This window comes from Trichoderma virens (assembly GCF_000170995.1).
Source record: "Trichoderma virens Gv29-8 chromosome Unknown TRIVIscaffold_82, whole genome shotgun sequence".
Lineage (NCBI taxonomy): Eukaryota > Fungi > Ascomycota > Sordariomycetes > Hypocreales > Hypocreaceae > Trichoderma > Trichoderma virens.
The window spans coordinates 93,157-113,405 of record NW_014013667.1 but is presented as its reverse complement, the minus strand read 5'-3'; the positions used below and the strand labels follow the sequence as shown (position 1 = coordinate 113,405).

The following is a 20,249-nucleotide window of genomic DNA, read 5'->3' as shown; positions in this document are numbered from 1 at the left end:
TTGCGCATCAAAAGCAACAAGAACATCGTCTTGCCAGTCTCTTGAAGATAAAAGTATGAAGTGCTCACCACATAGAACGATACACATAGGTGTGCTCTCTAGCTATCTTCAGATACTGAAACCAGATAACCATCAGACTCTTCACAATAGCCAAGATGCCTTCGCCACAGCCCGTTCAAACAGACGCAGCACCAGCACCTATTTCTCTCTTCTCGCAGGCTCAAGTCTACAATGGCCTCGTCTATTGTTCTGGAAACATTGGCATCGACCCAAAGACAGGCAAGCTCATTGAAGGCACGGTGACAGACCGCACTGTAAGACACACTTTACAAGACGATGGCAGACAAAAGATTGATCAGACGCTAACTAATATATAGGAACAAACAATTCGCAATATATCTGCCCTCTTGGAGGCTGCCAATTCATCTCTCAAGCGAATCATTAAAGTCAATGTCTACTTGACGACTATGGATAACTTTGGCCCAATGAATGAGGGTTACGCAAAGTTTTTTTCGGCTCCTTTCCCCGTAAGTTACCAGCTTCATCGCGGTAAGCGAGAAAATTTTAACAAAGTGCAGGCCAGGACTTGCGTCAGCGTCGCAGGTCTGCCCATGGGCTCAGACGTCGAGATTGAGTGCGTTGCGGCATTGAACGAATAGGTATGGAGAGCGTTAGGCTTTGTATTTATGCTATCAATCGGGGGTTGTCATCTTTGTCTCGCAGCATTCACAGGTTTCGAAGGAGGGGGTTTGAATTGACCTGGACCACGAATATTGTTTTCGGTTGTAAGCAAACTTGTACGCTGCATATGCACACAAATAAAAAGCCCCCAACTCTGTTAGCAGAAATTGACGTATAGTTGTAAAATAAATTAACAGAAGCTCCATGGTAACCTGCAGAAACTCGTGTATGACTTAAGTCAAGTAAGATGAACTGTTGGGGAGTTGCTTAGATGAAAATGGGAATGTTTACGGCAAGCACATGTGTCTCCCAGAGGTTGGGAGATACTCCACACGTAACAGCAGCATGTTCTCCGGCAGCCCATGTGGAGAATCATTTGATCTCATGCAGCTCAAGCACCGCTATAATTCCGCTTTCAGGCCGCTTTCATAAAGGTAATTCAAATGCCCCGTTCCCGCCCAGGCTCCTCTGGATACCCTAGAAGAGATACTCTACATTTTTTTTTTCCCAGATTCTGCACGCATCAGTAGATGCTTTGTCAAAGCTTAAGAAAGCTACAGCCCACTTCCACTCCTTCATGACCACCCACCCTGGAATCAATGTCAAAATAGACCTTTATCAAGTCTTCGACAGTCAGCCGGAATTCTATGCCGGTCAAGCAGATGGTATCGCCGACGGTTCCGTAGTTGGCGCTTCGATCTTGACTCCAAGTCGACTTATCACCCCTGACACAGAGCTAGCGCCGGCAGTGTTTGAAGAACAGTCAGTATTTGGTAATATTGAAACTACAAGACAGAATCATATACGTATATTGATGAGTGTGTCATTCATGAACAATGCAAACTACCACTTTCCCAATCATTATATAACGCCATATTCACGCGCCATAACCCCAATTTATCTCAATGTTCATCGTAGTTTCGTTGCTTACACCTCCACATATTCACACCTCTTATAGGAGAGACACGCTACTATTTTTACACGCATCAAGCACTTGATAGACACAACCAAAATAAGTATACCTTATTCATTCATTCATGCTACATCAACAGGGAGGAATCCCTAGATACATATGTGCAGTGGCAAAACCACTATCAAGATAAATATTTACATCAAAGTTTCCTCATATTCAAGCATCCGTAAAGCTGCTTAAACAGCAGGGAGGACCCAAGTGGTAACAGAGTTAGTGGGGATGTTGCCGCTCCACTCCTGGCCGCTGGTGGTAGTCAGGTGAATGTAGATGTCGTTGCCGAAGGTGTTCTCGATGACGACCGTGCGGGTGCCATCGGGGTTGAGAGAAGCAACAGACTGAACACCACCGCCGCTGGAGTAAGTGTAGCTGCCAGTGCCGCTCAGGACGGTGGCTCCGACGGGCATGAACTTGCTGAATTGGGCCATCATGTAGTAGGCAGTCTGGAAAGTGTACTGGCCGTTGTTAATGGTGACGAGACCAGTGCAGGTGCCACATCCTCCGCTGGACAAGTGAGGACCATCCTGGGCAGTGGTGCCAAGGGTCCAAGCAGCAACACCAGAGGCCCAGTTCTGGAGAGGGCCCATAGTGAAGGAGGCAGCCTGGTTCCAGGCTCCGGTGGATGGGGTCCAGCACTCAGTCATGTACTGCGGAGTGTTGGGGTACTGGTTATGGAAGTTGGTCAGGACGGTCCAGTCCAGGCTGCTAGCATAGCAGTGCCATGCAACGGCAGCGACATTGCTTCCAGCAATGCCAATGACCTGCTCAGGGTAATCAGGGACGTCTATGAGCAATTGTGTTAGCTACATGAACAATCGGGACTCCTAGGGTCTGTTAGTAACGAGAAACGGAACATACCAGTGTTGTGGTCGTAAGCCCAGATCTTGGTGCTCAGACCAGCGTTCTTCAAGGCAGGGGCGACGTAGTTCTGGATGAGGTCTCCCTGTTCGTACGAGAACATGTACATGGTGGGGTAGCCAGCCTGGCTGTTCAGGGGCTCGTTCTGAAGAGTGATGGCATCGATGGTGGCACCGTGCGACTGGAATGCCTGGATGTACTTGACGAAGTACTGGGCAAAAGCAGCCGAGTACTGAGCGCCGTTGTTGGTCAAGTAACCATCGTTAAGGTTGTTGTTGTTAGTGTTGCCGTCGATGGCGTTGTTCAGCTTCATCCATCCAGGAGCACTCCAGGGAGATCCAAAGATCTTAAGGTTAGAGTTAAGACCCTTCATCTGCGCCAGCATGGTGGCCATGGCATTGCCACGATCTCCAAGGTTAAAGCCAGTCATGCCGGGGTCAGCATTGCCTCCATTGTCGTCATATGTGTAAGCTGGGTCGCCAGACAAGTCAGAGGCGCCAATGGTGTGGCGCATGAGAGAGAAGCTAGCACCAGCACCAGTCATGAGCTCGTTGAGCAGCTGGCTGAGGGTGCTGGCTGACAGTTCGTTGAAGGCAGTGACGGTAGCATCAGTCACGGCAGCACCAAAACCGGTGATCTTCTGCTTGTAGCCGGAGCTGGTGTCATCGATGCCCAAGTTCCAAGTAGAAGAGCCAGGGCTTCCATTGCCTTGAACGGGAGCAGCAATCGAGGTGAGCTTGTAGTTACCGGCCTGGTTGGATGCGTAAGCCTGGGCACCGGCAGCGCGAGGGCTGTGAGCAGGCTCTGAAGGAAGGGCAACGCTGATGGCGGCTTGGCCAGCGATGGAGGCGAGGAGAGCGGCACGCATTTTGGAGTTTAGGTGGGCTTTGAATTGTCTGGACTTGTAGCTTACAACCTTTGAAGAGCTTGAGCTGTCGTTCTTCGAGAGCCTTTCCCTTCCACGAACTCATCAATGTCTTATAGGAATCTCTCGACTCCCTTTTACCACCATTAGTACCCCTCATCCCTTCCAACGCATGTCAATCTTGACCCAGGAGGATATAATCACCATCCTTCTTTGTCTTAGTAGAATCGACAAGGAAGACTAGAAGCTACCCATGAACAAGGAACATCGTCAGTGAGCAGAGGAGCGGGCTGAGGAGCGGGCTCCCAGTTGTCAAACCAATAAGCAGGGAAGTTTCCAATTAAACGGTCCGTTGACCATTTCCCTAACTCGTGTTGCTCTTGACAATCATAACAAGACCTGCCGTTTAGATGCTTGAATCTAGGGGCATCGTTAATGCTGTCTTGAGGACACACGTAACCTAAGTGCCGAAATACCCGTCCACATGGGTGCCGAACTTCCGCAGTAGACTGTTTTGTTTCGGCAGCACCACAACCCCATTCATAAAAGGCCCGAAGTGTTATAAACATGAAAAATTACGATGCACTGAATCATTGAATGAAAGCTACGTTGTATCGCAGACATAGCGGCGCCTGGCAGTTGTTGCGGGCGAGTTTGTTGAGAATTGGTATAGAGATTGAATCGGAATAAGGTCAAGATCAAACCCCGGATCCGAACCAGCAATTGGTGGACATGGCATCGCCGTGTTGCGGGGGTCACATTGCAGCGACACGAATGATGGCACTGCTTGTTTCAGAAACAAACTCCCTTAATGAGAAATCCCTACGGAGATTTGATAACAAAATGGCTTCATCGACCGAATAATAACCCGTTGTGGCTGATTTCCTTTTCAATAGCATTCCTTACTTCCTACGGGATTTAGGAAGTCGGATAAGGTGTACAACAAACGGAAAAGCGTAGGCATCAAAGTTTCCAGTAATTTTCCCTAGCCATTATTCATAGACTAGTTTAAAAGTGCCATACTTGGGTAACAATGAGCCATTCCTGCTAATCTGGGGGCGGGATTCAAGCGTGGTGTAGACGAAATAGCCGCTGCGGATTTAAGGTTATCCAGAGAGTCTAAGCAAGAATTGACGTTATACCACAGGCAAATATGCAACAGGATGTAACTTTTGTGAATCGAGTGGATAAAAGATAAGTCTTACCACGAAAACACGTGTCTTGCCGTCCGTGATCCCACGCGCCCGTTATCTTATATGCCCTATACTCTTGGAGATCATTCCACAGATCTAGCGTTACAGTCAGCTGGCGATCAGTTAAGCGCTGTGTCTGCGGCATCAGGATAAGATAAAGATAGGTACGAACTGCTCCGCTTCTACATCATGTAATTACCGTGAATGACATGGCTGTAAGCTCTATCCGTGCACTGATGGGAACATGAAGCCAGCAGTTTTCATGCCCCAAATAGGTAACTGGTCGAGCCTTTGCAACGGCATGAAACCCTAATATGCCAAATACTATCTTTCAATCCCCTACTAGTGCGAACCACAAAGTTGAGCATTTCATGATGAATCCTAGCTATTTTTACAATCGAAGCCCATCATCGCCAATGATTGACTTGCAATCCCTCCTTCCGTATCGGCGTTATCCTTGATGAATGTCAGAGTATATTTCCGAAGCCCGTCATGCCCTTGTCCTTCGTACGATTGTAAGGCGCTGATAGTTCTCCACCCATGGAAAGAGTCTTGACTCGTTGAGAAGCCGACTGGCAGTGCCATCATATGATCGTGTCAAGATGACGCCTGGGTTTCTTTGCTCCACTGATAATGATATACCCGTTGTCTCTTTGTTATTTCCGCCTCTATGATGTATCATGATGCGATACAGGGCTTCTAACGAGAGATTCGGTGCTTTGTCATGAAGATGACTTGCCCTAGACAAAGTGGGTTGCCGTACTGAGAAGAACACATTCTGCGTTGAGTGTTCATTGAGGCCTTGCAAACAGCATGCCTAATGCAAGCTGGGTATTGCTCGTGGTCTTGTTTACTCCATAATTAAGGTTCATTTCGTAATTGAATTATTGAGAGTAATCTTAAGTTAATGCGCGCACAGAATACTCTACACGCCGACTTCCGCATGTCTACGCCAAGTTGTCCCTGCGATAGGTAGTTTCCTAGTTCTCAAAACCAATCGACCACCTTATTCGAAGAATTCAATCTCTAATGTTTTGCTGTATCAAAGCACAAAAGCTGGCTGCCCTCACAAGACAGGGTAGGGCCGGCCGGACGATTCATGCATCACGACTATCTTTGCGAAGTTCCTAGTTTGAGACACCTGCCCTGCCGTTACATTAGCCGCTCGCTTACTCGTATATCTCAGCATTGACGCAGTCCAATCCGGGCAGGGCAGGTATATATCACTACCAGCCGACTGGAAATACCTCAAATCCCCCAATAAAGTCAATCACTCGTTCCTATCCAGGCCAAACTCCCCCACAATTCTCCCAAGCCATCCAAAGCAGCAACTCAACAAACGTAAAGACGTACCAGGCAGCAATGAATCTCAGAGCCCAACCCAACCCGCACACAATGCGATTGGGCTGCCGTCTGCTTGCTGCTAGTTGGTCCGCTTGTCCGCTCCAGCCGCGCGGACCACGATTGCGGTTTTGTTGTTAGGCCCGAAGTGCGAGTGGGACCAGCATCACGGCACAAATGGCACCGACCAGGGCCGTTCGTTTTTTTTTTTTACTTGCCCTCCCTAGCTCTAGGAGGCTATTAGTATTATGTATGTACGATGCCATTCCCGGTTTCTGCAATGACGCCGTCGCCGAGAAGCGCACCGAGAAGCGGCAGGTAGGACGCCGATCTTCACGAAAACACGCAGCATTGACGTCCAAAGCGCTCAAGAAAACGAACGAAAAGCTGAAGCGAACCCCCGGAACCGCGCAATCTTGGGGGCGGAAATGCCCCTGGACGCCACCGTCGATAGCACCGGAAACCGTTGTGGGCCGGACTTCCCACGGGTCCTTCTTTTGTATTAACATCGCAGCGTGGCCTCTTTTGCACTATCCAGCCGGCCCATGGTGCAATTTCGCTGCGTGCCGTCTATAATTAGGGAGACCTCGTGGCTGCTGACAACCATTCTGTCAAACAACAGCGTCAAAAGGCAGCTCCCCGGAGCTGTACCCGAGCACGTGGGACATTTTGGCGCGGCAGGATTTTAGACCTCCAACTGCTGCCCTTGGCCTGGGCCTAGGTTCATGCAGCTTGCTCCGGAAACTCCAAGCGCCAATGCGAAGGAGCCCCTATGACGCCAAGGGAAGTGATCCCGTCTTTGGAGTTAGTTGGAGGGTCTGGGACTTGTCCATCTTGTGTGAGATGTGACCTGAGGTGAGGCTCCTTGTTCCTGTTGGCCGTACTGTAATCCATATTTCGTGCGAGCCCTTTTTTTGTCCACACTTGTGCATTGGTCGCTTCCACTGTGAAGATCAGTGGCTTTCTATTAGCTGCACTAGTATTGATGAATCTCCCTTCGGTAAAGCTCTTGTTCGTGCTTGTATGACAATGCCCCCTTTTGTTAAAACAGGCGGCTAAACCAATAGCCGAGTGTTCTCTGAGACTAACAGATATTAGCCAAAGCCACCAAGGATGAAATGATTGGGGCCGAAGAACGAGACCCAGTGTGAAACGAGTACGAAGCCCTCTAGAAAATCTGGAGAATTGCTACTACATAGCAGCTAATGCCGGCTTCTTTGCCCGAAGTTTGCCGGCTAACTCGGGGAGCTCAGGAGACGTTTGACCGGCGGTTCAAGTGGATATACACATGTAGTAAGAATTGTTATCGTAGGGCAATGACTGGTCTACCAGTTGTTTCCAGTCGAGCTGGGAGCAGGGATTGCATGTGCAAGCAGCTTGATCTAGAGCAGCGCTGCCTCCAGCCGGTAATTCCGGGGAGCTGACTACATGTGCGAAGGACGGGCCTTGCTTTTACGACGGATCTCCTTGAGACTTTACTGAAATGGAGCCTGTGTGATGTGAATGACATCTCTGAGAAAAAAAAAAAAAAAAGGGTAGCCACACCACCCAAACTACACGATGAACAGGCCAAGGAAAATCCCAGCTACGGCGGCTCATCGCCTGTTCCATTTCCAACTTTGCATGGCCGTGGAGCCCGACAGCTAGAAGAATCTGGGGAAACAGGGGTATCACGATGGTGTACCAAGTGCGCTACCACAGACCGCCCCCTCCCAAGGGTTCCCGGTCAGCAGGCGACTGAGCCCGATTGAGGTTCAGAATCCGGGGGAGTCTGCAAAAGAAATGGCCGGGGGCCCCGCCATGGGGAGTTGGGGTAAACCGAGGGGCGGGCAAGTTTTTTGTGAGATTGGGGTTCATTTTTGGGGTCGTGTAGGTCAGGAAGAGGATGGTACCTGTCAACAGGCTGTTAATAATCCTCCTGGAGCCCTGTTTCTATTCAGGAAAAAGGCCCAGCAGGCAGCATGTGGGTAGCAAGCCCGTGAGAAATAAGCGTCTGCTTGTACATGTAGATTGACTCGTGCCTGGGCGACAGAAAGCACAAGTGACACAGACCAGGGATACTGCGATGAGAGAAAACAATGGGTAGAAGCGTCCCGGCTGCTGGGAAGGACAGAGACAAGAACGCCAGCAGATGCCAATGCAGAGTGAAGATACAGCCAATGCATTCAATCACATGGGCGGCCTCCCGCGTACAGGACTAGTGTGCATAAAGGCAATCCTTGCGATGCAAAAGAGCAAAAGGAATTAGACCGGCAGCAGACGAATGGGACCCAGACGAAATCCGTGCTCCAGTTCCAAGGTCGAGATGGGAATCCTCAAGCCTCCAAATCATCTATGTGACTCAAAAATGCACGTTAGCAGCATGTCGGTCAGTTAACGTGCATGGGCAGACGGGCGAATCAGCGAATGGCAGAGCCGCTCTGCCGACTCGCATTCCGAAGATTGATGCATCAACTGTGACGCTTCTGCCCACTCTAGGCCGTAAAGAAGCTGTGGGCCCTGGACGACGTTGTGCACCTGACCTCGTTTGATATGGGTCCAGGAACAACCTCCTTCAAGGGGGTCTGGGAGCTGGCCTTGCCTTGGGTCTGGGGTCGGTCAAGCGAGGATGGATGGCCGATCAGATGGGAAAAGAAGCTTGGTTCCGGGGGGAGGGGAGCTATTGCTTTTTCTCGCCAACAAGTGACGTGATGGTGCGTTTGGGTTTCTTGCCGGGTTCTGTCTAGATTACACAAAGCAAACACGCCTTGTTCTTGGCCCTTGTTCGCTCGGTGACCTCATGGCTGGCCCTTGCGATTTCCGTTTGCTTCTTGTCTGGGAGATGGCAGCGTTTCAAGTATATTGCTTTCGGCGGCTGGCGCTGTTAGTGTTGAGCGGCGTGAAACCTACACCACGGTGGTTCCTAGATCTATCTAGCAATGGAATGGAAATCTCACGCCGTCAAGCTACCATGGCTAGATGCTAGAATGCAGAGATGCAGTCCGCCATTCCGTCATGCGGTTTAGTTCGCAGAATGGAGTAATGCTCGGAAAGGACCTGATGGTCTCTTGGCTGCTTGCATAGCCGTTGAGAGCGTGTGTGACTGTGTCAATAACACTGTAGCTGATCACAGCATGGGGACCCACAACTCATTCATGAATTGATTGTCTGGGCGATACTCAATGGATACCAAGAGCTTGGGGGTCAATACGGCATTGTCTGCAGGCATCACTCGGTAACGGAGAGAGCTTGTATAGAAGTGATTGCGCTTGAGGCTAAGAGACGACGCATAGAGAGCCTCGTTATCGTAGAATGAAGTTGGAGGTTAGACAGCTGGTGAGCCGAGGTCTGGGAGCTGATGTGGCTAGCTCTTGATGATCAACACCTCTGTATTTATTCTGGCTGGATAATCTTCAGGCACGAGTGAGCGTCGCCGATCTGGTGTCGGGAGCTACAGATCTAAAGCATGGATGGAAACAACAGCTGTTTGTAGGTACCAATGAGCTGGTGACGACCAATGGAATTGGAATGCAAAGAGAGCAATTGTCCATAGTGGACAGACAGAGCTATGGCTGGATCAGACCGGCGAGTGCGCAGTGTCAATGGTAAGGTGGTATTGGCTGTATTTTCAAGATGGGTCATCTTGAGCGACCGGCTCGACGCTGGAGACTGTTTGGAAGATTTTTCTCGTTCTATTTTTCTTTCTATTTTCTCTCGCGGATCGTTTCGTTTATGGTTTAATTCGACCGATGGAAGCGACATGGAGACGGGATCTGTATCTGTGGTTTCACACGCCATTAGGAACACCGAGACATCGGGTTGAATCAAGGGTGCACTATGAAATCGAAGTAGAAGAAAAAATTGAAAAATTGAAAAAAAATCGGTGTGCATTTCAAAAGAAATCAGCAAAAAGGAAACTCCACGTTTCCTCATAAACGGAGAAGAAGTGGCAATACTTTTCTTGCTCAAAGTCGAAAACAGGCCACTATCATACGTGCACCCAAATGCATGTACAAGGCAAATTCATAACTCGAGACAACACGCCGCATAACTGCATGTATCGTGCAGGTTTGTTCTCTTGGTACGATTACCATGTGATGTGGAGAGCCAAGGAAACGCTCTTTGGTCCATTATTTGCAGCAGCATCCTGCACTGCATGCTGCATGCATCATGAAGCTCGGCAACAGCCAGACGAATAGATTAAGAGGCCATCCACACACACACACACCAGCCCGCCGTGATATCGCTTATACCAGCAGGTAGCAGTTCCTTGGGTCTCTCCGGACGCACGTACAAAAGCTTCAGGCCTAGCTGGCGGAACAGCGTCGCATCGATCAGGAGATTGGAGAGCTCAACACGACACAGCCACAGCAGAAGCATCCGAAACGAGAGAGCTGCCGGCTGCAGTGGGACCGGTGAAGATCATTTAGCTGCTTGGGTTAAGCGAGTTGTGTTGGGTGCAGTGCTGTACCTGTATTCTGAGGGTATCGCTTTGTACTCGTACATTGCACAGTGTAGGTCCTTGAGATTGTAAGTAGATACAGCAGGTATGTAATGTTGCCTGGGCTGTATTTTCAAGCATGGACTCTCTGTGGACGTGCGCATATTACCTCAGGCCACGCCCTCGAGCTCGACCAACAGCAAACTCAAACTCATCAAAACGAAGGCCTGGAATTACTAATTCATTATGAATTTGTCGAGATGGCAGTGGCTGCTCTCACGAGCAAAGATGAAGCAGTGGCTGATGCTAATTCAAGCCGGCCTCAACATCGCCTCATCCGCGTTGCTTGCTCCATAATCCAATCCAGGTTCCGTGCTCCGTTCCCGTTAGTACCAGAAACCAGGTCCATGCTATCTGAAGCACTAACACCACACGGCCGATAGCACCGGGTACCTTTGTTATCAGCATGTCTGTGGTATTGGCCGTATCTCGTGGTCCAGATATACGGCGATTCGGCTGCGTAGTCGCACCTCGAGAACTTGGCGTTGATCTCGTCTTGCTGTCCCAAGCAAGTATTACAAGGCCCCAATGCTGAGACACCTTTAGAAGCAGCGCAACGGGAATTCAAGGAGCACCGCTGCTCATCCAGCACATGCTTACAAACGTGGTTAATGTTAGTGACACTAAGCACAGTAGATAGAATCCTCTATCGCGACTTTTGACCAGTCCAAGCAGTACTTCCAAGCTGTTAGCCTCGTACCTGGCGTTAGGACGGCAAACACACACATGGAGGCGCTCGCACCGTGCGTCGCTGCAGATGCCCTAAGGCCTGTTGAGGCCAAGCGTGTGATGCGAAGCATTCAATCAGAGCGCGGCCTCATCATGGCCAGAACTTCTGTCCAGTCCTCAGCGGCTGCTAAATGGCTAAGCCTACCGCTAGTCAGCTTTTGGGCACACAAGAGTAAGGCATCGGGTTCCGCTAATTCAAATCGCCATCAGCATTAGCAGCCCAGCGTTCTCCACGCCACTTCTGCCTTGTTCTTGGGAGTTTCGCCGCTGCTCTGGGCTGGCTGGGCGGATGGAGAGCGAGGGAATTGGCCTCTGCTCTCGACTCGATTCGATTCTGCGCCGCATGTGGAACCTCGCCCACTGAAAAAGATCCACGGATAGCTCCGCCCTCTCCTGCGTGCACTGCAGCGGCCAAGGCATTGGCTCTGGATATGGCACAGGATTGGCAAGGGGTGCGGTGCTAGAAGCTGGCGCTTGGCGTCGTGTAGATGCGACTGTTGCCCTCGTAAGGCGCCTCCAGGGCACACAACAGCCCCTGGCGTGCTGTATCTCGTACAGGACTCGTACAGTGCCGCGTGCCATCACGTACAGGAGGGTGGGCTTGCGATAAAACGGACAGCAGGATGGCACGCCAAACGGGATAATTGCCTCGTCGGAGTCTTCCCGGCATGTTGAGCCCAGTGGCCCGACCAGGATGGTGCCTGTTGAGCTGGACCGCGATGGAATTAGAGTAACATGGCAACGCAAACGTGGGAGTCAAATCCAGAGGAATACGCAGGCTGCATTCTTAGTGGTTCAGGGCAACGTTGAGCTTGAGCCTCCAAGCCCGTGGCTTCACACGGCACAAGGCAGGCCATGTTTTGCTTCGAATCGGATGGCGAGCCCCAGTAGTTGCATACCTACAGGTACCGGAGCAAGTCCCTGCCCGTGTTGCCTGTACGAGTAAGAGCCAGACAAGAAGAGCAAAGGCAGGGTGGAGATGGCTGAACTTTGCAGCGATGGCGACAACTCGCGGTGATGATGGAACGAGAAAAGACTGGAGTGGAAGCGTTCCGACAGGACTCGGGGCCGGAATCGGATAGGCCAAAACGAAAAGTACCGCCCTTGTACACTTGCGCCTGTGCCCTGGGCGCGGAGGTACCTGGAACGTACATGCCGCCGTGGACGCTGGCTGGGCACTGGACACTGGACGGCCATCAACTCTCGCCAGGCTCGGGCACTAGAAGCTGCTGCAATGCCCGAGTTGAGGCTAGCATGCGATAAGCAACAAGGAAATGCATTGATTGATTGATTGATTGATCCTGTGCTGCTGACTGGTTTTGGTGGGAAGCATGGAGTTTTATTTAGCAGTTTGCGCATTATGCGAGTGACCCGATGGCGTGTGTGGTGGTTCTTTGTGGCCGGTAGCGGATTTAAAAATAAAAAAAAGAGAACCAGGATGACGATATGAAAATTCAAAAAAAAAAAAAAAAATCCAACAAAATAAAAATAAAAAATCAAGGTTCAAAAAACCAGTAAAGCAGCCTCACCAATGCCCAACCGAATCTTTTGTCTTCCAGTAGCTGCTGAAACAAGTCATCCGCGCCATCCGCGGGTACCCGTGGCTTTCCACAGCAGCAACGCAAGGCAACGCAAGGCAAAGCACAGCAACGCACAGCACAGCTCAGCACAGCTCAGCACGGTAGAGGCATTATTTCATCGTACCGATTTAGAGATTGCATCGCCTTATGCGTCGACCATCAGCCGACGAAACATGGGAAAGAGTCCGCTCCCGTCGTTCGTTCGTTCGCTGGCTGGCCGTGGAAAAGAGGCCACACCCTGTTGCAGGTTACAGTGCAGCACAGTGCGGGACTCACCACCAACTGTCTGCTACCAGGTAGTACCTAGGCGTGCCATGCAGCCAGCACCGCACAGCACAGCACAGCGTCGCACCCAGCGCTCACGCCTAGCGCAGCTTGTACCGCGCAGGTACTCGGCCGGCAGCCCACCAAGGCCCGGCAGGATGAGCAGCTGATGCGTGCGACATGCCTCGTACATGAGAGACAAGCATCCGGCGACGATACACATCCGTAGTGCCCATGCTGCACCTGCACCGTGCTATACTACTACTATGTACATGTATGCATGTCCAGTAATATATTATTCTTGCATTGGAGTGCATGCCATCTCTTTCCCTCTGCCTGCAGCAGCTTGCCCTGGCCCCTGCCGATTGGGTGCGCCGCTGCAATAAACCTGCTGGGGCCCGCCGCTGTGGACCAACGCTCGTACTTACGGTTGTACCCACGGCTGTACCGGCCGGTACCTGTGCGCAGCAACTCGCCGCAAAAGAGACTCGCCGCTACCTCGTCGGTACGTACCGCCGGCGCTGGGCCTCACAGCCTGCACGGAGCTTTCCAGGTCGAATCGGGCGGTAGCTCCTGGTACGAGTACAGGCGAGTAGCTCGTGGGTACCCGTACGGGCAGCCGTGCACGGTGCGAGCTCCCGCGCAGGCCCTGGCCGCCGGTGCTTCAGTGGGCAGAGGCGAGTGGGCAGAGGCGCCGTGTGCAGGGCCCGCGAGCCACTGTGAGGCCCCGGTCTGAGCTAGCGGGCGCAGCAGAACAGGCTGGACCGCACAGTCGCGGCACTGTGTCGCCGCATACCTGCCTAGTAGTACCTTCTCGTCGCCCGTCGAGTCACCAAACCTCTTCCTTCTCACTCCGATTCACTCCAAGCAGCAACCCAGTCTCTGCTTCGTCTATTGATGGCTTCATCCGTCTTGCTTTGAGCGACGCCAGAGACTCCCGAGCCGCTGTTCTCTGCGCAAGCCACCGCTTGGGATGCTTCAGACGCGCCGTCTCTAGTCCGTCTTTCATGGTATTTTTACTCCCGTCATTTCTTTGCCGCAACCACTGCGAACCACAAGTATCGATTCCCCCCGCCAAATCCCAGCTATCGTGCGCCTGTAGCTCGGCTCAGCACCCCGCGAAAACCGCCCTGCCGAACTGCTGTGACGGCCCTTCCGCCCCTCGCCTCGCAAAACAACACAAAACCGCCGCTCTGCCCATTCTCGCGGACGGTGGCTTTTGCGGCTTTGGCTTGCCATGGTAATGAATGATTCTGGCCACCGGGTGTCGCGCGCCTCCAACATGTCCAACTCGGCCGTCGCCGCGAGCGTTGGCAGCAACTCTGCAAACGCAGACGACTCTGGTGAGCGATTCTCTTGACGCCAGCTCTTCTGCCCCTCGGGTTCCCCCCCAAACGGTTCCCCCGACCCGCACACAAAGCCTCCCTTACCGCTGACAGCTGACTCTTTTGCCCTGCGCCTCAGCATCTACCATTACTGTGAATACCACGCCCAAGGCTCCTCCAAACTTCCCTCCCCCAAAGACCGACAAGCCTCGCCCGCACGTCTGCGCGACTTGCCAGCGCTCCTTCGCCCGCCTGGAGCACCTGAAACGCCATGAGCGCTCGCACACAAAGGAAAAGCCGTTTGAGTGCCCCGAGTGCTCGCGATGCTTTGCCCGCCGCGACCTGCTGCTGCGTCACCAGCAGAAGCTGCACCAGACGTCGACGCCGTCTGCTCGCCCGCGGAACCGCCGAGAGTCGACCAGCGGCGTGCCCCCAGGCCAGAGCCGGGCTCGCAAAAACAGCGTCGTGGGCGCCAGCCATGCGGCGACGGCTACCAACCCCGGTGCCAACACGATGCGTCCGCGGGCAAACACCATCAGCCACGTCGATGGAGCCGCCATGCAGATGATAGCCACGGCCAATGCCAATGTTGCTAGGAGCATGCATGCTGGGCACAGTCGTCACCCCAGCCTCGCCGGCCTGCCCGTCCACAACTTCGACCCGGTGTTTGGCGCCATGTCCATGACCATGGGCCAGAGGGCGACGCTCGCGCACGGCCTCCCTAAGCTGGAGACGGGCCAAATCGGCGGTACCGATTTAGAAAACGCCCTTCGTACAGCGCCCCCCCTCGCTGCCTTCAACCCCGAATTTGATTTTGAGAGCTACTTGTTTGCGCCGGGCACAACCATCAACCCCAACGCCCTTCACTATAATGATTCCCCACCCTCGATGGTAATGGAGCAGGCCTCCCCGTTCGCGCAAGCCCTCAACGACATCCCGTCCAACCCGACCTTTGACGACTCATTTGACTGGCTTAGTGGGTTTGATCACCAGATGTCGTTTCAGACAAACGAGAACGTGGTGGACGAGTCGAGCCCGTCGGCTCTTAGCACGACGAGCCAGAGCGGCATCAGCGATGTCATGTTGGATGGATCAAATCACCCTGCGCCGGCTGGCACGAGTACCATGTGGCAACCCTCCGTGATGGGCCCCCCGCAGATGCCGAACCCGTTTGCTTTGGATCTGAATGGTTCAGTCTTTCCGGATCTCCTCAATGGAGCTCCTTTATCACCTCAGCCAGCTACTCAAAAGATCAATGACCCATACTTCTCCACGCCCCCACCATCGCTGAGCTCGTTGAGCCCTTCCGTCGTATCTGGACTGAACACGCAGAGCATTAACCAGACCCTTGGCTTCAACGCCGGCCCGGAAACCCCATCATCCCTCAATGGCGTTAACCATGGCGCTTCGCCCGTAACCACAATCACAGATGCCACCAGGACTGCCATTGTGACCATCCTCTCCCAGTGCCTGCCCTTTGGAGGCCGTAAATATCCCTTTACTTCGCCGCAGTCGCCGCAGTTCCAATCGCCCTCCCCGGCCCAGGCCGCCAACGTGCCCAGTACCCAGAATCTACAACGTTATGTCTCAGCTTACATCTCATACTTCCATCCCCATTTCCCCTTTTTGCACCTGCCCACCCTGTCTTTTGATATGTCCACGTCCCCGAGCGGTCGCCAGAACGGTGTAGGCGGTAGTGGGTGTTTGGTGCTCGCCATGGCTGCCATTGGCGCCTTATATGAAATGGAGCAGGCCCAATCCAAGGACCTGTTCAACATGGCTAAGAAGATGATCTTTTTCTACCTCGAGGAGAGGCGCAAGGCAGATGTTCGCAAAGCAGATGTCCGACGCAGCACGCACAGCGGCGATCCCGACCACCAACAGCAGCAGCAGCCGTCATCGTCGTCACAAGGTAGGGATAGCTCAGCCCACACGCCAGTCTGGCTCGTCCAGGCCATGCTTCTCAACGTCGTCTACGGCCACAACTGCGGCGACAAGACCATCAGCGACATCGCCTCGACTCACTGCGCAGCACTCGTCAGCTTGGCCCAGGCAGCGGACCTGCTACGACCGGAGCAGGAGGATGGACAGGATACTCGCATGTTTGATGACTCAATGTGGAATAGGAAAAGTGAACTCGAACAACGACAGGAGTGGCTCCAGTGGAAGCGAAAGGAAGAGCGCAAGCGCACGCTGTACGCCGTCTTCATCATGTCCAGCCTCTTAGTCGCCGCTTACAACCACACCCCGGCCCTGACCAACTCTGAAATCCTGTTGGATCTTCCTTGCGACGAAGACTTCTTCGCCGCCGAATCGGCCTCCCACTTCTTCGCCAAGGGCGGCGCCGACGCAGCCAACCACAACCGGCTCAAGTTCTGCGATGCCCTCGGAGAGCTCCTGCGCACAAATGAGCGACAGCAGAAGCACATGGCGGCGATGAATGGTGGCCAGCACTCGCCGGCCGAGCTCCCTACCACAAACCTGAGGCCCAGCACATTCGGCTGCTTGATTCTGATCAATGCGCTGCACAACTACATCTGGGAAACACGACAGAGACATCACAACAAGGTCTGGACCAACGAGGAGACGGAAAAGATGCACCGGCATATCGAGCCAGCCTTGAAGGCATGGCAAGTCGCTTGGGCCAGCAATCCGAAGCATACCGTGGAGCGTCCAAATCCGTTCGGCATGGGTCCACTCTCTGCCGACGCAATTCCCTTGCTTGACCTGGCATACGTGCGGCTGTTTGTCAACCTGTCTAGATCCAAGGAAAAGTTTTGGCAGCGAGACTGGGACGGCATGGCAGAGGAACTAGCTCGTGGAACGGAGATTGTCCAGCATGCCGAGCACTCCCCGTCATCCAACGTAGAGCCGGTGGGCGCCGATAGCTTTGACAGCTCTCTCTTCACTGGCTCACCAACAGCTTCCGTACCGGGCTCAGATCCCTCGAGCAAATTCTCCAACGGCTCCCAGTTTGCCACTCGGTCCATCTCCCGCCGAGAGCGGCATCTGCGGAAAGCCGCCTTTTACGCGGCCGATTCGTTGGCCATGTCGGACAAGCTTGGGGTGACCTTTGCTGACTTCACTAGTCGCGAGCTCCCCTTGCAGTCAGCCATGTGCGCATTCGACTGCGCACAGGTCCTTGCTGAGTGGGTTGCCACCTTGCAGGATAGAGTCGGCCCATACTTGGGTATCTTGGGCCAGGATCGCATTGAAGCTTCGCAAATGCCCGCCATCATGCTGTTGGAAGAGGACGACATCAAACTGCTAGATAGAATACAAGAGGTCCTGTCTTCGGCGGAGATGAAGATTAGCCTGGATCTCATGACCAGCTTGACCGCCACCGATGCCGCAACCCCAGACGATGGACAGGCTGGCTTTGCAACCAAGATTCTTCGAGTTACGTCCCAGATGTTGGACAAAGCAGCCGTTTGGCCAGTTACGCACCTTATGGCTCGCTGTCTTGATAGCCATGCCACACGGATGCGGACCAGGACGGAAAAGTCTGTCATGCCTTCGGATTAAGTCATAAACAGATAAATTTTAATACCTGGCAGCTGTAAGCTCGGAAAAACTTGGCTTCACAGATCTGCCCTTTTATGACCATGACGGTTTAAGCAGAAAAGAAAAAGATACAAAAAGAAAAAAAAAATCACAAATTAGTCCAGTGGAATGACCATTAATTGGTTTGGCTGCTACTTCCTTCAACAGGAAATGAAGTTTATGACTGGGTTCCTACACAATCATGCGACGAGGGTAGTTCAATTATGTTGAACTTATGAATACGTGGACAGTCCGACATTGTCTACATGGCCGGCCCATGCATTTTCAAGAGGCCAAAAGAACAATCGACAACTGCCGGGAGCTTGCATCTAATTTTTCGCTATAATCTAAAGAGGCAGGATCCGACCAAATGCCTCGGCTCAGAAGGCTCGACAGGGCAATGCCTTCTCTTTTATACATCAACATGGCTTCGACGGCTTACAATTCTCTTCTTCTTGAACTAGCAATTATGAACGCACGCTAGTTTGAGAGCAGCGCTTGATTTTAGTGTTTACTATACATGGAGGTGATGGATTGTAAGATATTTGGCAGATGGTTGGCCGTTTTCTCAAGCGGTATGAGAATTGGCTGAGCATGTGAGGTCCCGAATGGAATGGAGGTACATATCACGGATGTGAACGTGAAAGTTGGGTGTACGAATGAGAAGAGGGCCAAGGCTTTATGGTCAATCAATCAACAAGGCTTAGTTGTGAACCGCAAACGTGTGTGCAGAGTTTCAGAATCAAATGAGGGATATATGGTGATGCGGCTTGGAATTGGGGTGTGGAAAAAGCGATCACTCATGTTAGATAGAGACGTGCGGATTTTGATTCCCTAGGGTAAGTTTAAAGCCGGAGTGCGGGATGCCTTTTTCTGTAGGCACTTATACTTGATTGTGTTTTTCGTAAAGGTCGGGAGGGGTCAAAGGGAGTTTGGGATTTTTGATAATGTTTACATGTACTTATGGCGAAATGATTGAAGATTTGATGGCTTTGTTGATCTTAGCAGTGCCTGTTTAGGTGTGCAGATTCGTGCAGTGATTGATTCATCTTTCCTTTGAATGAAGTCTAATGCCGCTTCTAGCCCATCGTGACTACGACGCAGGGCGCCTTGTAAGGCTGAGCGTTTTATCTTTTATCCAGTATGACTCAATTGATGACAAAAAGACAGGATTTTGATGCTAGCTGAGTTGTGCTGCCTGATTTCAGCGCCCAATGCAAAGAGCCCCGAGCCGCTAATAAATATGGACAAATACCAGGGCCGAATCCGGGCGGACCAAAACAAAAATTGACTACAACAACAAACAATCTTATGCTCAACCTATTGTCAAACATTGCTTGACACTGCTCACAAAAAACGATCTCGTTCTCCAAGATAAGAGACATCGGACAACAAAACAATTTCATCTCATCTCTTTTCATATACAAGAGAAAATAAAGAGAAAGACAGAAAGAGAAAAAGCCGCCATGGCTATTGAAAACGCCGCCGTCGACACAAATTCCAAGGGCGGCCCCATTGCCGACTTTGCGTTTGACGAGTCCCTCATCGAATGGAGCGTCCCAAAATCCGACTGGCTCGAGATCCACGGCAAGGACTTTGGCGGCGTGGCCACATCGGCGCTCATCTTCGACGCGCAAGGCCGCGTCCTGCTCGTGCAAAGGGCGGCGCACGACAGCATGCCGAATCTCTGGGAGACGCCAGGCGGCGCGGTGGATTCGGGCGACGGGTCGATCCTGGCGGGGTGTGCGCGGGAGGTGAGGGAGGAGGTTGGGCTTGTGGCGCGGAGGATGCGGCGGCTTGTTACGGAGGGGGAGGGGAGGGAGAGATGGTCTGTGTTTACGAACCGGGACGGGACGAGGGTGTTTTGCAGCTTTGCGTTTGAGGTTGAGGTTGAGGGGGGGGAAGAGGTTGTGCTTGATGCGGAGGAGCATCAGGCGTTTGTTTGGGCGGGGGAGGAGGATGTTGTGAGGGGGGTTGTGGAGGGGAGGAGGATTGAGTTGACTCATTTGATGGTGAGGAATAGGTTGATGGAGGCGTTTCGGATGAGGAGGGAGGATGGGGTGAAATGATGGATGGGATGAGTGAATGAAATAGCGGGTGATTGTGGGATGGGATAAGAGGGAAATGGTTCTATGAGATACGATGATGTGAATGTGATGGAAGTTTATGGAATTTGATGGAGATATTCATGAGGTGGTCAGTAGATGGGCAATAGCAAGATGAGAATAGATGCGGGATACAAGATTAGAATATATTGGAAAGGAGGTCTGCTGTTTGAGAATTCATGATATTTTGTGCCATCGCAAAGTCGGTTTCAACCCAATGTCTTGTGAGGTAGTCAAGAGGAAGTGTACGTTTGATTGAGCGTGGAGAGATGTGATTATAACGGGAGTAGCTTTTTTATATGGAAGAAGGTTATA

General features: G+C 52.1%; 5 protein-coding genes across 5 annotated transcripts; 4 read left to right on the top strand and 1 right to left on the bottom strand.

The window, feature by feature from the left end:
- Nucleotides 1-155: 155 nt before the first annotated feature.
- Nucleotides 156-659, top strand: TRIVIDRAFT_46989 (uncharacterized protein; the record flags this gene model as incomplete). The annotated part of the gene is made up of 3 exons (XM_014098455.1): nt 156-314; nt 378-527; nt 579-659. 3 exons carry the CDS (start codon nt 156-158, stop codon nt 657-659), a joined length of 390 nt encoding a protein of 129 aa, XP_013953930.1.
- A 1,171-nt stretch (nt 660-1,830) lies between these two features.
- On the bottom strand, nt 1,831-3,377 carry TRIVIDRAFT_46824 (glycoside hydrolase family 30 protein; the record flags this gene model as incomplete). Its single annotated transcript, XM_014098454.1, has 2 exons — nt 1,831-2,435; nt 2,510-3,377. 2 exons carry the CDS (start codon nt 3,375-3,377, stop codon nt 1,831-1,833), a joined length of 1,473 nt encoding a protein of 490 aa, XP_013953929.1.
- A 2,783-nt stretch (nt 3,378-6,160) lies between these two features.
- On the top strand, nt 6,161-6,757 carry TRIVIDRAFT_224416 (uncharacterized protein; the record flags this gene model as incomplete). The annotated part of the gene is made up of 2 exons (XM_014098453.1): nt 6,161-6,407; nt 6,531-6,757. The coding sequence occupies 2 exons, from the start codon at nt 6,161-6,163 to the stop codon at nt 6,755-6,757; spliced, it is 474 nt and encodes a 157-aa protein (XP_013953928.1).
- A 7,075-nt stretch (nt 6,758-13,832) lies between these two features.
- TRIVIDRAFT_213523 (uncharacterized protein) lies at nt 13,833-17,922 on the top strand (the record flags this gene model as incomplete). The annotated part of the gene is made up of 2 exons (XM_014098452.1): nt 13,833-14,304; nt 14,426-17,922. 2 exons carry the CDS (start codon nt 14,199-14,201, stop codon nt 17,809-17,811), a joined length of 3,492 nt encoding a protein of 1,163 aa, XP_013953927.1.
- Nucleotides 17,923-19,295: 1,373 nt separating this feature from the next.
- On the top strand, nt 19,296-19,898 carry TRIVIDRAFT_46976 (uncharacterized protein; the record flags this gene model as incomplete). The annotated part of the gene is made up of 1 exon (XM_014098451.1): nt 19,296-19,898. The coding sequence occupies one exon, from the start codon at nt 19,296-19,298 to the stop codon at nt 19,896-19,898; it is 603 nt and encodes a 200-aa protein (XP_013953926.1).
- Nucleotides 19,899-20,249: the final 351 nt, after the last annotated feature.